General features: G+C 47.0%; 2 protein-coding genes across 2 annotated transcripts in view; one reads left to right on the top strand and one right to left on the bottom strand.

The window, feature by feature from the left end:
• The first annotated feature begins 1,118 nt into the window (after nt 1–1,118).
• Nucleotides 1,119–2,773, top strand: nme2a (NME/NM23 nucleoside diphosphate kinase 2a). Its single transcript, XM_030773571.1, has 4 exons — nt 1,119–1,247; nt 1,995–2,096; nt 2,263–2,375; nt 2,659–2,773. Exons 1-4 carry the CDS (start codon nt 1,119–1,121, stop codon nt 2,771–2,773), a joined length of 459 nt encoding a protein of 152 aa, XP_030629431.1.
• A 3,432-nt stretch (nt 2,774–6,205) lies between these two features.
• LOC115812737 (CASK interacting protein 2) overlaps nt 6,206–16,935 on the bottom strand; it is a 44,416-nt gene continuing 33,686 nt past the window's right edge. Inside the window, exons 12-21 of the mRNA XM_030775227.1 lie at nt 16,392–16,481; nt 15,630–15,763; nt 15,193–15,271; nt 12,269–12,366; nt 11,923–12,033; nt 10,723–10,824; nt 10,194–10,332; nt 8,174–9,844; nt 7,807–8,038; nt 6,206–6,302 (exon numbers count right to left, since the gene is read on the bottom strand). Of these exons, the coding sequence (XP_030631087.1) occupies nt 6,206–6,302; nt 7,807–8,038; nt 8,174–9,844; nt 10,194–10,332; nt 10,723–10,824; nt 11,923–12,033; nt 12,269–12,366; nt 15,193–15,271; nt 15,630–15,763; nt 16,392–16,481 (2,753 nt within the window). The remainder of the gene's footprint in view (nt 6,303–7,806; nt 8,039–8,173; nt 9,845–10,193; nt 10,333–10,722; nt 10,825–11,922; nt 12,034–12,268; nt 12,367–15,192; nt 15,272–15,629; nt 15,764–16,391; nt 16,482–16,935) is intronic.

Below are 16,935 nucleotides of genomic sequence, written 5' to 3'. Positions count from 1 at the left end.
ATTTACCAGTCTGATACACGGTGTGATTTAATAATTCATAATTATTTACCAGGCCGGTTCTGTGTACAATATAATACAGTTATGGAATCTGGAGTAACAAATCTTCTAACAAAGATTCATCAATAATAAAAATGTAGCGTTTTGAAAGGAGAAAGAAAATGGTTTAATTTACGCATATTTACTCGGCAGACCTTCAGATTAATTTTAGCCGGAATTATTTCACATCGTTATATGTGCACCATTAGTAGTAGTCTCCGCCCACTTGGCATTAAGACAGATTCTGTACTGTAGCGGGATCAGTGAAACTGTTCGCTCGAGTGGAATTGTTTCGAAATTTCTTCTCACAGGTTGTTGGACGTCCTAAAAGGTGGGAAGTTTTCAATGCGTAATTTTATGACTGCTGAAAATCGCCGGCAAACAGTTCATTTTTAGCCTGTATCAGATTAATTTGATCATTTTCATTTATTTAAAATTGGTATCGTTGGCAGGTGACATGAGTTTAAAATTAGACTCTAAAGTTTCTCGCTACAATGTTTCCTTCCATTCGTTATTTCAGTTTCATTGTCAGCTTTGTTTTGAAGTTGTAATCAAATGAATAATATCATATTTAGGCCGTGGTAATTACTTCGCTAAAGACTTTTTTCCTGCGCAGATTTTCAAGTGCTGTGAAAAGACCACTTCTCGGAAAATAATAATTTTATGTAATTAAATCCTAATCATAATTTATGCTTGAAAGGCTTCTTTTAAAATCCTGCGAAATAGATCATGACTTCAGCTCCTGAGGGTAGCGCGATTACATATGCGGCCAGAGATAGGACAGTTTGAGGATTACGATGAGGTCATTGCACTGCCAAGGAGCAGGTCACGATGTATGCTATCAGGCAACAGCAGGTTTGCCGAAGCTTTCACCCCTCATCATATGAAGTGAGCGGCACATGACAGTTCATTTGTGATGGGGTCGGGGGCTTCGGCACCGGGGCCCCCGAATCGTTCACGAGGGGAATGTGTCAGATGTGCCGCCACGTAAGTGTCCGGCAGTCGAACGTTTTGTTTTTTTGTTGCTGCTTTAGCGTTTTGATTTTTAATACGAATATGTCTCTGGCTCTATCTACAGCGCAATGGCTGGGAACGAGGAACGAACCTTCATCGCCATCAAACCTGACGGCGTGCAGAGGGGACTTGTTGGAGAGATCATCAAACGCTTTGAGCAAAAAGGCTTTAAGCTAGTTGGCATGAAGTTAATTCACGTAAGTCAGTCTTATTACTATTACATGGCAATGGCCAGCATGCGGTTAAATTCACAGTTAAATAAGGAACGCAGGCCTACAGGAACGCAAAGGCTTTGATGTGCTAGTTTAGGTTGATTTGGCTGTTTGTATTTAGATCAACCGCCAAACGTAATTTTCGCAGGATATACCTTTTACGTACAGTGTGTAGTTACAGCCTTATACCATGTTTGACTTTCCAATATTGGTTAAACAACACAAAGCATGGACTGTGCTCACGTATTATAGAATATCGTTCCTTTTTTGTTAAATAAATGTACATTGATCAGAGAGGTGCGTTACAAGACTTAAGTTGGTCTTGCATAATTAGAAAGTCGCGTAACTCTCCACACAAGAACCCAGACATAGATCTAGTAGATTTAGTTGTGCCTATTCCCGGCTCGCGTGACTGTTAAATGCACCTTATCCTCCTTGACATGCTCTGTGGTTAAGGACAACCCCTCTGTCCTTTGTCTACTGAAAGCTTAAATCCCTTACTGACACTATTTGTGGTCCTAGACGGTCCAAATATACCGTTAACTTTTTTTTTTTATTCATCCCGTCAGCACGTAGAGTTGTAGTGAACACTATTTCTACAGTTTAAAGACTACTCAAAATTAGTTTTGCTCGGAGCATTTCTACAGTTAGTCTGAACGCATTAACAGCCGCTGTGCTGTGCGTTAATCCTCCGCGCTTTAAATGATGGCGTGTGATCTGCCTGTGTTGTAGGCATCCGAGGAGCTTCTAAAGCAACATTATAGTGACCTGAAGGATCGTCCGTTTTTTTCCGGCCTGGTCAGCTACATGCACTCCGGCCCTGTTGTTGCCATGGTGAGTACATGGAAATATATAACTTAATGCGCATCTGTCTCCCAGCTGACCAGGTGTCAGAACTCGCACAGCAGGTCAGCACATTTAAATTAAAATGACATAATGAAGACACATTATTAATCAATTCTTTTAAGATGTAATGATTCAGTGAATCGTTATTTGTCAGGTGTGGGAGGGTCTGAACGTTGTTAAGACTGGGAGAGTAATGCTGGGTGAAACAAACCCGGCTGAATCGAAGCCGGGGACGATCCGTGGAGACTTCTGTGTCCAGGTTGGCAGGTAAAAGTTTGCTCCTGTCCCTTCGACCAAATATGAACACCAAACGTCAAGAAACAACAAGGTGACACTGATCACATGAACCACACTCGGAAGGAGCTATCTGTGTCTGGTCAGAGCTGACCATGTGAGGCAACACTGCGTAGCTTTAGTTCAGATATGGGAGGTGAAGTTTAGCTAAGGGCAGATACTTAGAAAGAAACCTTTACATCCGATTGAAAGTTCCAGGAGAAGGGAATCTCCATTAGATCACCTTGCTAAGAGCCGACCTGTCTTGCTCTTCCAGGAACATCATCCACGGCAGTGATTCTGTCGACAGTGCCAACACAGAGATCAACCTGTGGTTTCAGCCTCACGAGCTTGTCACCTACACGACCTGCACACACAGCTGGATCTACTGAGGGTTTCACAACCGTCATGTCTCTTCTGCTTGTCCTCTTCTGCTCTCTCTCTCTCTCTTTCTCCTGCTGTCTTTCTTTCTCTCCCTCTCTCCAGTACTCTTTCTCCCTCTCTCCCTCTCTGTCTTTCTCTCCCTCTCTCCAGTACTCTTTCTCCCTCTCTCCCTTTCTGTCTTTCTCTCCCTCTCTCCTGCTCTCTCTCTCTCTCCCTCTCTGTCTTTCTCTCCCTCTTTCCAATTTACAATTTACAATTTAGTTATTTGGCAGACGCTTTTTACCAAAGCGACTTACAATTGGTGCATCAGTCGGATTTCTAATACCTTCAACAGAGATCATAATAAGACTGAGCGTCAAATTGCCCTTTCGCATTGCGCCCCTGGAATACTTTTACAAACAGAAATACAAGACAAAGGTTTTTTTTTTTTTTTTTTTTTTCTCTAGGGAAGGGAGGTTAGGCATTGGGGGACAGGTGTGTTCTAAAGAGGTGGGTTTTCAGTTTCCTGCTGTCTTTCTCTCTCCCTCTCTGTCTTTCTCTCCCTCTCTCCTGTTCTCTCTCTCTCTCCCTCTCTGTCTTTCTCTCCCTCTCTCCTGCTGTCTTTCTCTCCCTCTCTCCTGCTGTCTTTCTCTCTCCCTCTCTGTCTTTCTCTTCTGTCACATTTTGACCGTTATCTCATCGTTCCGTCACCTCTGTTCACTGTGAAGGCTCTTTCCAATAAAACCGCAAACCCAGTTTGGTCTGTTCCACAGGTATTTGCTTACTGAGTTGAGAGTGAGACCATCATTTTTTGGTCTCCTCAGACTGACCTGTTGGTCATTTGAAATCGACTAAATTAATTACAGATAATCCAGTGTTCCAGTGGTCAAACTAGTTTCAAAAAGTGCCTCCCCAACCCACCCCACACACCATGCTTATTTTGGGTCAAGCCTGAACTGCTCTGACCTATTGAAGCTGGACCAGGTGGATCAGGTGCACTAGTACTGAGTTAAAACTAACAGGCTGAGGTCAAAGGGTCAACTGGGGACCGACTTAAAAAACACTGTCGCTACTTTACACCATGCATAAAAAAAAGACACTAATACCATCACCCCATCAGAACAGTGTTGAATATTAAACTCTTTAATTAAATATCATTTTAAACATTCTGCATTTAAGATGGATTGCTGAATTAATGGGGGACATGTTGCAGTCATCAGCCCCAGTTAAACATACACATGTCTGTCAGTGCCTCAGTATGGACACTGCAGAGACGTGGACTTGGAATGGACAAACAAACAGACAAACAAACATAACAGATGTGTAGCACACAACTTGCATTGAAATGGTAATAACTCATAGCATCACTACTGTTACAAATGTTGTCAAAATATCTCAAAGCTATAATATATGTGTATATATATATGTGTATTGTAACAGTATAAAAACAGGCGTCTCCTCATGCAGGGACAGTCAGTCTGTGATTTCCTCAGTCCTGTGTGAAATCATTCAAAAGAACTGGAGTGTTCTATGTCTGAACAGGGCACGTGCAGAGTACACAAACAGGATAACAATAACAATTAAAAAAACAAATTCTGTAGCTCTTAAAAAAATGTTTGCCTTAAAAAACAAAAGGTGCGTATGAAAGGACTGCGGGACAGAGAAGTGCAAATCTTGCTTAAAACCCAAAGTGTCCTTGGTCTCAGACTCTCCTCAAAACCGATATTTCTGTTATGTTGGGGGGGGTGTCTCGACGTTTTTTGACTCTTTACATAAGGTACATAAGGTACCTTTGAGATAAAAGGAAAATGGACGTTTGTTTTTGATAACTTGTGCTTATTAACCCACAGTAGTGCTTTTTTTTCTTTTACAAAAAATAAGTTTAGTAAAAAATAAAACAATCCAATTTGGCATTCGAAGAGAAACAGTGTTACTTTGAATGAGCTCATTCACGATCACCTGGGACCTGGACTAACTATGCATTTTCCCTGTTTCAGTATAAATCAACAAACACAGATTACAAATCATTAATACAGTACATACAGTAAAACATTACATTTTTGAATTGTAATATGCCTCACTTTCAATATAAAACTAGTCATACTTTGACAAAATATAGTACATATATTTATTAGCTTTTCTTATATCTGATGTATAGTATATTCTGGGTCATATATCTCTGTGTTATATTTCAGAAAATAAGTCAAATCTTTTATTTAAAAAAAAAAAGACATGTTTCAGAAGACAACTGAAATTGTCAACTCGCAAAATTACACAACAATCCCTGTCAATATTCACATAACATAACCATTACACAAACATACACATACCTTACAGTGCAAAGTATCAGTTAAGACCTACTGAAGGAAAGATCAAATACCACATGAGTTCATTCTACTGTCCCTGTCTTCAGTCAGTGATGGAAACTTAAAAGCTCACCTTTTTCAAAGGGTGGGGTACGATTGGTCACAGCGTCATCGTAACGGACCACTCCTGGTCCAAAAAGGGCTGCCTCATTTGAATAATCAGTAATTTAGTGGTCATGTAGAGGGAACTGTCTACCAGAGAAAAATAGCAGTGGACTGGGTTCACAGAGCAGTGAATTCAGAGTTCACCTGCTGTCCATTTTCTGCTAGAGGCTAACACACACAGACACACACACACACACCCCAATGTGTCTGTGAACAGGAAATTAAAGCATCTTTTTTGAAACAGTGAAATTCAGTGCTCTCTCACAATAAGTGCTTATATACTGAGGCGGTGGCCAAACTGCAGGTGCCACAGAGAGCCACGGCTGGTCTGGAACCTTACTGGGCCTTGATCGCTCCAGCCTCTACAGATCACAGTCCAGAATCCTCCAGGCAGAGCTGATTAAACCACTCGCTCACCTCACTGACAAAAGTCGGACTGCCTTTCATCTCCACTGAGACCAGCACTGCAAACCTGAGAGAAGATTTAGAGCTGGAGCAGAATGAAAGCTTTTGGACATTGCTCTGTGTAAGAACTCACACTGAGGCTCTCTCTGTATGAGATTGAATGGAATGTCAGCACTCTGAAAGGGAAACTCATCCGACGTAGAGTTTGGAAAGGTCTAACTCTAAATTTTTTGCAGTAAAAAAAATTACACGAATAAAGTACACCCCCAACTACGCACCAACCAGAGTGTAATTTCATGCCAAACAACATGACAAAACGTACCAAGGACGTGTTGATTATGTCTCATGGGGGGGGGGGGGGGGGGCGCTTTTTTGCACCTCTCAGTCTGAGAACACTCTATGAATAGAACAACAGTCTTGGAGCATCCAAAAAAACAAGGGCAGAATTTTGTTCCCAAAATATTCACCCGTGATATTCCGTCTGAACGTCTCCGGGGCGTCAGACTGATGGTCAGCACCGTGTCATCCCACACACCGCCCGTGTTACCGACGGCTGAGGGACACTGGCCCGGTCACAGAACAGGGTCAGTCGAGCATGGCGTCGAGCTGGTCGGCGAGATCGTCAAACATGTTCCCGATGTCATCCAGAATGTTCCCCGCCGACTTCACGGCGTAGATGCCACTGAGACGAGACGATAAAGAAGAGCAGAAACAAAGCCCTTAGAACATCTGCCTCACGGCAAAGCGCTAACGACTGTGTGTACGGAGGCTGTGATAACACCTTCTGTCAGGTTTACGGTTTCTCTGGGTTTTAGCACATGCTGGGTGATGATATGGGAATGCGGGGGGGGGGGGGGGGGGGTGGGGGGGGGGGGTTAGCATGGGGTGCTGAACCAGCTGCTCCACTCCGAGATGAAACAGAAGGTGACATGCTCAGAGGAGAAAGGCCATCGACATACCACAACCCCCCCCCCACCCTCACCTTCTTCACACCTTAACAACACGACACTACTCCTTTTCTTATAAGTCTGCCCCTCTTATGGTAGTCTCCATTATGCATGAGGCACAGAGCACAAAGTCAGGACATGTAATATGCTACGAGCAGATCTACATTCACCAAACTCCACCCACGGTTGGACAGCCACCCCCATTGCCAAGGCACCATCATACAGCAGCATGAAGCAGAGTGACCTGGCTGACACGCCCACTTGAGGGAATGCAGCCAATCAGCAAATGTGGAATTTGAGCTGTGAGTACCAGCTGTACAATGCACCTCTGTGCTGCAGGACAATGGTAGACCACCAGGGGAGCAGGTTACTGACAAATGTGAGTTTCACTGATAAGACAACGGAGGCAGTCGAGGGCACTTCATATTGCCGAGCTGGATTTTCATAATTAAGAGACCATCTGTCTGATCTCCAGGGGAAGGGACATTCATTCTGTGCCTTTTATTTGACTCAAAAGAAACAACTGATGGAAAATGAAAATGAAAATGAAAATGAGAGAGGGGTCAGCAGTGGGTGGACACTCTGGTTCACTGTGACAGGGCTATACTGCAGCAGGGTCCTCTGAGTCTACACTCCCTTAGCTGCTCCTCTGTAACACTGTAAACCGTGTAAAACTCTCTCTCTCTCTCACACACACAAACACATACGTGCGCACACACATACACACACGCGCACACACACACAAATCACATACACACACCACACCCACACACACACACACACACATACAAACACATACGCACACCACAAACACACTGCAGCAGCAGTTTGCAACATCAAAAGTCTGTGTAGATCTTATATATATATATATATATATATATATATATATATATATATATATATATATACACACACACACACACACACACACACACACACACAATATATATATAAAGATACATATGTGTGTGTGTGTGTGTGTGTGTGTATATACATAATGTACACCACAGACAGTTCCAAAATATTGGAGAGTGGAATGATTTGAAATTCCCTGAGTGACAAGAACTCACTGCCTTGTTGGGGTACTTGTGTAGCTGTCATACTAAAGAGAATAAATGGATAGGCATAGAACACATCAATGGACAGACAGTAAAAAAAACTTTGCCCGTGTCCTTTGTGTAATTCTTACATGTGTAAACTTTTCATATGATAAATTAATCAGGATTGGTTCTGGGTCACCTGTCAGTGGGATCCTCCTGTGCCAGCTTCTTCTCCACAACCTTCAAGGCCTCCTCCAGGGAGGTGCTCGTCTGCTCCAGCCTCCTCTGCACATGCATCTCTGCGCCTCCTTTTGGAGCCTGGGGCTTTTCCGTTTGTCCACGCTGACCCTGAGGGAGACCGTGAGCCGTGGGGTTGCCTGGAGACAGGACAGAAAAGGTCACTCCCTGCACCAAGCTGGTCATCACAGGACCTATGACATAAAAAGAACAAACTCAAAACTTTGTCTTAACTTGTCAAGTCACACCTGGGCAGGCCCTAAAGATACAGTGAATTATTGAGCTGTCCGGTATCAAAGCTTATTAAAAGCAGCGTTTGGCAGTTTTACCTGAGGCAGCTGCTGCGGAATGCCGGGCAGGTTTAACGGGAGCGGGTGAGGGCAGTTTTGGAGACAGGGGCGGTTTCGGCGGACTTCCATTCATCGCACACGGCAAGCTTTTCTCAAAGCCCACAACCTTCTGGCTCACTGTGTGCGTGAGCGTGTGTGTGTCCTGACTGCCGCTCTGTGCTTCCCTCTCCTTGGGTTTGTGTCGTCTCTTCACGGTGTCCGACTCTTTCAGGTTGAATTCGGGCACCTCTAGGGACACCCTGGGGGCCTGGGCCGCTTTGGGAGTTTCGGCGGCTTCGGGCTCCGGCTTGGCCCCGCCCGTTTTAGGCCGCTGTTTGATGGTAAGACTGCCTTCCTCGGCGAAAGGGAGACTCTCTCTCGGGATCCCCCGCAGGGGCTCCGCCCTCTGATCGCTCGTTCTCAGCCTCCCGCCGTTCTCCGCAGGCTTCCCCGCCCTGCCCACATCCGCCGGGTTGGTTTCCCACGGCAACGACTCGCTGTCGTTTCTTGCTCGGCTCCCTGGGGTTTTGGGCAGCACCGTCGGGGAGGAGGGTGGGAGTCCGGGATTTTTTGGGGTCTTTACAGGACTCCCCCCACTGCGCTCCAATCTGGCTGCGATACTTTTGACCTTTCCAGCGCTCTCCGTTTCCACCCCGCCCCCGCCCCCACCTCCACCGGCACCAATCGGGGCAGAGCTCATTCTTTTGGGGGGCGGAGGAGGTGGGCCTTTCCGCCGGGCACGTATAGCGAAGGACTGACTGCGGGCGACGTGGCGTTGGCTGGCGGCCGCGGGGGGCTGGCTGCGACCGGGCTTGCGCGTGAGGGTAGCGTAAGATGCCAGGCTTCCCGAGGGCACGGTCGGCACCTCCTCTTCCTCTCCCTCTCCGTCAGAGAGAGCGTAGCGCGTTAAACTCTGGGTACGTTTCTTCGACCGTTGAGCGTCGCCGCTCGGCTGCGGGGGCTTGGAGGGGGAGCCGCGGCCAGCGTCCGATATCCTTCCCTGGGGCTGCAGGTAATTAAACCCTCGCTGTCTGGGGGAGCCGTGGGGGGAGCCGTGATGGGGCGGAGTCGAGGCGACACCCGGTCTGGGCTTGGGGGGGACAGTGGGGTAAGCAAAGCGCGTCATTTTACTGGGGGTCATGGGCGGCGTGTGAGTCGGCGTGTGGTCGCCAGGGGCCTGCTGTTGCAGCTGGAGCGGTACCGCGCGTTGGTTCTGTTCTCGTGGTTCTGGCATAACGTGCCGTTCCTTGTTTGGACTTCCGTCCCCGCTGCCCAAGCTTTCCTCGGAGCAGCTGTGGTGGGCGACGGACGCCAGCGTGCGTTCCTGGGAACGCCCCGAGCCCCGCGAGCGAGTGCCGATGCTCTCCTGACTCAACGAAACAGCGGTGCCAGTCATGAGGCCGCCCAGGTTCTCCTGGCACCCGCCGTGCCCGCTCCCAATCATGGCGCTCTGCAGCTCCGCGCTCAGCTCGCTGTCCTGGAAGGTGAGCATCTTGGGCGTGACGGGGCAAGTGGGGCAGTCGGTGCTCTCGGGGGTTTCGATGGCCACCAGCTCCAAGGCGGCAGGGGGTTTCCGGCGTTGGAGGGTCCCCTGAAACCCAGCCTGGTTCCTACGGGCCCTGTGCACATCACACAGCTTCTTCACGGCCAGCATGATCTTCTTCTGATGACCTGCGGTGTAGGGACAGTTCAAAACACTGATTATCAGTATTGTATTATTGTAATATTAATATTAGTATTATGTTCAAATGTGTACATGACACTGGTACTCTCATAAAACAGTAACGATCCATTTGAATCATAATGGAAGAAATAATGGTTATCTATCCATATGGATTTTATCAGGGGAATAACTATGCACTGTGCCAGCTAAACTAAATTAAACTAAACTCATTTTTGAGGCTCGGATGGGAAAAAAAAGATTGTTCAGGCTCACTGGTGGTTTGGAGTCTCTTGTTTAGTGTATGATATGAGTGAGCTGATCAGACAGATGGGGAGGGCACAGACGAGGTCGTCTTACCCAGTTTATTGATGCCAATTTCCTGCAGGTCCTCCCAAGTGATGTCTCGTACGATGCTGATGGAGTCGTAACCGTTCTCTGCCAGTCTCTTCTGGTACTGAGGCAAACCGATGGCACCGAGCCACTCACCGATGTCCGTCTGACACACGCACACGCACACGCACACGCAGAGAGAGAGAGAGAGAGAGAGAGAGAGGGGGGGAAAGAGAGAGCGCTGTTAAAATATGACTAAGAATTCATGGACACACTCCATTTGGCTGATGTTGTCACAGTTCACTAACTGGAAACATTTCAGCTCTGTGTGATATCAGTAGAGCTGTCTCCACCAGACCAGTGGCCAGCCTGCTGGAAGGAATGAGTCTTTTTCTTCCAACAAGTGGACAGCTTTATTAGGAGCACATTTACAGGAATTGGCTTAGTACGACTTTTTGGATCTTTTGGGGGTTTTTTTCTACACTCATGCATACACACTAGCACTGGGGTTTATTTAAAATAAAATAAAAGGGCTGTAAAGTGGTTATAAACTGACCGGAATATAGTCTGGTAGCCACTCTGGGATGTTAAGATTAGCAATCTCCAGGGAGATCTTCTTACGATGACCCGGCTTCGTGACTCCGATGGCAGTAAGGTCCTGAAATGACAAAATGTCGACGCACTTCACTAAAAATGGAAACTTAAAAAAAAGAGCCGTGTTTCTCACATCCCAGACATCGGCCTCACTCCAGTGGTCTGTGTCACTGGCCCGTGTGATGCAGTAACTGGTCTATGTGATGCAGTAACTGGTCTGTGTGATGCAGTAACTGGTCTGTGTGATGCAGTAACTGGTCTGAGTGGAGCAGTAACTGGCCTGCGTGATGCAGTAACTGGCCTGTGTGGAGCAGTAACTGGTCTGAGTGGAGCAGTAACTGGTCTGAGTGGAGCAGTAACTGGCCTGTGTGATGCAGTAACTGGCCTGTGTGACACAGTAACTGGTCTGCGTGATGCAGTAACTGGTCTGTGTGATGCAGTAACTGGTCTGAGTGGAGCAATAACTGGCAGACTGGCCCTGTGTGGAGCAGTAACTGGCCCGTGTGATGCAGTAACTGGTCTGAGTGGAGCAGTAACTGGTCTGAGTGGAGCAGTAACTGGCAGACAGGCTCTGTGTGGAGCAGCGGCAGTTCTGTTGGGTTCTGTGGTTAGTTGAACATGATGTCTGCCATTGGTCCGTTTGGTCTGTGGGACTTAGTGAAGCACCTGCTGAAACCCGAGCCAGAACTTTGCTGGACAGTGCAGTACAGAAACCATGAGAATGTTATGAGCGATGCTGGACCGGACTGAACTGGACCGGACTGAAATGTTTGGGTTAATTTGTGGACCAGGACTGCATTTTCTGTTTGGCTTGAGTCTTGGGGAATAACTGTGAAAAACGAGGTATTCAAAGCCCCCGTTTTTTGTTTTTTTTGTTTTTTTTGTTTTTTTTACTCTATGTCTGTATTTCCTCAGCATTTTTAGGTTGCAGTCTTAAGTCATGCTTTGCCTTTCCATTTACTGTAACTCTGTATGATTATTATCACAGTGTTGACTAGCAGCAGAGACTTAATCAGAGATTTCCCTGTCATTAACCACTGGGGGCCTTTCTCGCCTGACACTCAACATGCTCTATTAATTGTACCATTAATCATTATTGTAAATCTAATCGTTATGCACCTCTCGTCCTGAGGACGGTAAGGCTGAGGAGGAGGAGACTGACCTCTGGGGTCATCCTGCTGATGGTGGGGACGTCGTAGCCGGCGTTGAGAAAGTTTGCTGTGTACTGCTCCAGCTGGAACTCACTTAGCCACTGGTAGATCGCCTCAGCATCCTGACAGACAGATTACTCACCGTCAACATTACGCAAACGCATCATAACCAAGCTCTCAGAAAGATAAACCTCCATACGCAAACACATCTTAACCAAGCTCTCAGAAAGATAAACCCTCATATGCAAACACATAATAATCAGGCTTTCAGAAAGATAAACATTCTTTTGTCTGCTCTCTGAGTGACAGAGCTGATGCGCTGATATCAGACAGAACACTGAGACTGGAGGTTCTCACTCTGCCCTCCAGCAGCTGGTCTGGGTGAACGACGTGATGGTTAGATCCCTGTTCTGTTATCCTGACGCTGTTCACAGCCTGTCTTTTCACAGAGGCACCTGAGAAGCACACACACACACACGCATACATATATATATATATATATATATATATATATATATATATATATATATATATATATATATATATATATATATGCACGCACACACACACACACACACATACATGGGGCAGAGAGAGAGAGAGATAAAGCATTGAGCTAGTTTTTTATCTGCAAGAGAAGTCAGCTTTCAGAATCACTGAAGTTTCTTTTGTTCACACTGCAATAAGACACATAAAGGACTCAGCTATGACAGAGAGAGTTAGCTTTGAAGCACTGCCTAAAATTTGTTTGTCTTCTCAAAGCATGTCACACCCCGACTGGACCATGAGGTCTTAGCACACTGCAAGCCAGAGTAACAGTCTGACTGGACCATGAGGTCTTAGCACACTGCAGGCTAGAGTAACAGCCTGACTGGACCATGAGGTCTTAGCACACTGCAGGCTAGAGTAACAGCCTGACTGGACCATGAGGTCTTAGCACACTGCAGGCCAGAGTAACAGTCTGACTGGACCATGAGGTCTTAGCACACTGCAGGCCAGAGTAACAGTCTGACTGGACCATGAGGTCTTAGCACACTGCAGGCCAGAGTAACAGTCTGACTGGACCATGAGGTCTTAGCACACTGCAGGCTAGAGTAACAGCCTGACTGGGCCATGAGGTCTTAACACACTGCAGGCCAGAGTAACAGTCTGACTGGACCATGAGGTCTTAGCACACTGCAGGCTAGAGTGACAGCCTGACTGGACCATGAGGTCTTAGCACACTGCAGGCTAGAGTAACAGTCTGACTGGACCATGAGGTCTTAACACACTGCAGGCCAGAGTAATAGCCTGACTGGACCATGAGGTCTTAACACACTGCAGGCCAGAGTAATAGCCTGACTGGACCATGAGGTCTTAGCACACTGCAGGCTAGAGTAACAGTCTGACTGGACCATGAGGTCTTAACACACTGCAGGCTAGAGTAACAGTCTGACTGGACCATGAGGTCTTAGCACACTGCAGGCTAGAGTAACAGTCTGACTGGACCATGAGGTCTTAGCACACTGCAGGCTAGAGTAACAGTCTGACTGGACCATGAGGTCTTAGCACACTGCAGGCTAGAGTAACAGCCTGACTGGACCATGAGGTCTTAGCACACAATGCAGGCTAGAGTGACAGTCCGACTGGACCATGAGGTCTTAGCACAATGCAGGCTAGAGTGACAGTCTGACTGGACCATGAGGTCTTAACACACTGCAGGCTAGAGTGACAGTCTGACTGGACCATGAGGTCTTAGCACACTGCAGGCCAGAGTAACAGTCTGACTGGGGAAAAGCATCCATAAGAAGTAAATACAACAGGTTTGATAAGCATCTCAATAAACAGTAAGAACAGTCAGGAAGTAAAAACAATACTGTCTGGTACATTTCAAGATCAGATAAAAAAGCAGTTATTCTCGGTAGAAGTAAAAAGATTCACTTCCACATTCTACCTCCACAAAACAGGTCAAGTTACAGAATTTTTTGGATCTCTGGATGTCAATGTTCTTCTCTCTTCAGTCTCACTATCTCAGTCTTCTTTTCCTCATTTCTGTCTGTCTGTCCAACCATATTAATCTCTCTCTCTCTCGTTTGCTCTCTTTTAACCTCTGGAGCGTGGAAAATCTGACACTTCTTATGCATTTTGAGTGTCTGGGGGTAAAAAAAAAATAGAGGAGTGTCGACCTATCCCTGCGCCTCCTGCCTGTTTGTCTGTTCTGGGAACACTGCGCCTCCTGCCTGTTTGTCTGTTCTGGGAGACACTGGGGGGAAAGTCGGTTTTGTTATTTTATTCGACTGTTCGGTGAGAAGAGATATTCTCGTGTTTTTCGTTCTCTCGTTCACTGAGCCCTGTGGCTAGACTTTCTGGATTCTGCGGTGTGCCCTGGCAGCTGCCAGCACAGAGGATAAAATCTGTCTGTCTGTCATCTCAGCACACACTGTGTCTGTACAACATGGACCTACATCTCTGGACACAACAACAGCCTGCTGCAACTAACTAAGGCTATAAAGTTTAATGCACATGAGGATTCAGTTTACTGAACTAGTGTATGCAAATACAGTGTAAATAAAGACATATCAAACAGAGGTAAACAAAAATAGTACAGAGGCTGTCAGCACACTGCCAAAAACCAAGGTGTTTTATGTCTGAGTATTCTTCTGAGCAGAAAGTTACTGTGGGTGATTTAATTTAATTTTACATCCTCTCACTCTCTCTCTCTCACTCTCTCTCTCCCTCTCTCTCTCTCTCTCTCTCTCTCTCTCACTCTCTCTCTCTCTCTCTCTCTCTCCCTCTCTCTCTCTCTCTCTCTCTCTCCCTCTCTCTCTCACTCTCTCTCTCTCTCTCTCTCTCTCTCTCCCTCTCTCTCTCTCTCTCTCCCTCTCTCTCTCTCTCTCTCTCTCTCTCTCTCTCTCTCTCTCTCCCTCTCTCTCTCTCTCTCTCTCTCCCTCTCTCTCCCTCTCTCTCTCTCTCTCTCCCTCTCTCTCTCTCTCTCTCTCTCTCTCTCTCTCTCTCTCCCTCTCTCTCTCTCTCTCTCTCTCCCTCTCTCTCTCACTCTCTCTCTCTCGCCCTCTCTCTCTCACTCTCTCTCTCTCTCTCTCTCTCTCTCTCACTCTCTCTCTCTCTCTCTCTCTCTCTCTCTCTCTCTCTCTCTCTCTCTCTCACTCTCTCTCTCTCTCTCTCTCTCTCTCTCTCTCTCTCTCCCTCTCTCTCTCTCTCTCTCTCTCTCACTCTCTCTCTCTCTCTGAGGAGGAGGAGGAGGAGGCAGTAGAACTATCAGAAGGATAAAGGAGATAACTCACCTGCCGGAGCCTTAAGTTGTTTAGTGTGCTCAGATCCTGGGCTGTGCTGTTGCACTGATTCTCCAGCAGGGGGAGACAGCTGTACACGGAGAAGAACCACACACTGAACACATTACACACAGTGGACTGACAGAATGTGATTTAAAAAAGCCATTGAAGAAGCCCTGACCAAAGACACACACAGACTAAAGTAAGCAGCTGCAGTCAATATAATCAAGCTAATGCCAGTTGTTTAAACGAGGAAATCACGTGTGTGAAATCTGTTCTGCCACATTGTATTCCATGGTGATTTACGTTCTTACAGATGACAGAGACGCAGTCCTGAGAGGGATTTCCTATAATAAGTGTTTATACTGTAACTGGAGATGGAGAAAGACCTGCTGATGGGATGGGCTAAGAATAAGCCCGCCTGTGCGAGTGTGTGTTCACACGCCCACCTTGCTCTGGTCAGACACTGTGCCAGCGAGTGACTGGTGCCCGTTTTGCCCATAAGTGCCCTCAGAGCTCTGCCCACTGCCAGCACTCCGTGTGCTTCCAACACTCCCCGCACTGCCAACACTGTTCCTGTCTCCTGCTGAGAGAGACGGACAGGGGGGGAGAGAGATTGGGAGATAGTGATGGTGACGATGAGTAACTCACATACAGGTTTACCTCAGTGTGGGTTACTACTCAAGCGTCATGTTAGTGACCAAAGCAGAACTTAGTCCTTGACTGGTAAGGGTCAGAACAAACATAGTCTGCAGGTTTATCCACGGCGCTGTCAATGCTGTGCTTAAAGAGAGGAGGAGGAGATACCAAAGGCACAGGCTGTAAGGTTTTAGTGAGGTAACCAGGTTTCACTAACGTGTAAGAGTCCAGGGTAGAGCGGATGGGGAGTGGTTTGTTGTGTGTGTGTGTGTGTGTGTGTGTGTGTGTGTGTGTGTGTGTGTGAGTGTATGAGTGTATTTGGTGGTGTGAGGGACGGCGTGTGTATTTTAAGAGCTGGGTAATTCTGGTACACCGGGGAGGGGGGCATGAGCAGAGGGGGTTATAAGGTTCAAGCTGCCATTCTACAGTTGGTCTACAGACGGATCTGAAGAACGAAATCAATCAACTTCAACGACGCAATCTCATTGGACTGCGGCGCGGGAGGTCGAGTGACGGGGCTGGGGATTGGTGGGCAGGGGTGCGGGGGGCACGGGAGGGGGAGGGCTGCTTACCGCTGACTGCCGTCCTGAGGACCCAAACATCCTGTGAGTCACCGGAACTAGCTGGCACACACGGGCCATTGGCTCTGCCTGCTGACACACCTAACAAACACAAACACTTACACGAGAGCCTGCCAGGGTGGGGGCGCCGGGGGGCGGGAGGGGTGGGGGCACGGAGTGTCTGTGGGCTACGGGAGAGAGGACCCACTGCGTCCCGAAATCTGATTGGACATTTGTTTTGGACCAGGCAAAAAGCCACAGCAAACTACTATGTTAGCTTTGAACAGTCACAGCTAAATGAATCAAAAAAAAGACTTTTTTTTATGTTTGCCATTGCTGGGAGAGTGCCCAGGTTACCTAGCAACAGTCTGTCCAAAACTGCTGAGGATCTCCATTAACCTACAGCATTCATCAAGCTCAAGATATTTTGGGGTAGGGGGTTAGCTGTGACTGGCAAACGTCCAGGGCAAACATGAGGTAACAGAAATACTAAAGCCACAGTTAACAAACATTAGAGCCTGTACCCTGGGCTCAGGGACACTGTGACCTTCAGGTG

The sequence above is a fragment of the Chanos chanos genome, chromosome 5, assembly GCF_902362185.1.
Source record: "Chanos chanos chromosome 5, fChaCha1.1, whole genome shotgun sequence".
NCBI classification, from domain to species: domain Eukaryota; kingdom Metazoa; phylum Chordata; class Actinopteri; order Gonorynchiformes; family Chanidae; genus Chanos; species Chanos chanos.
Note: the sequence above shows the minus strand (reverse complement) of the source record. Positions and strands in the feature narration are given on the sequence as shown.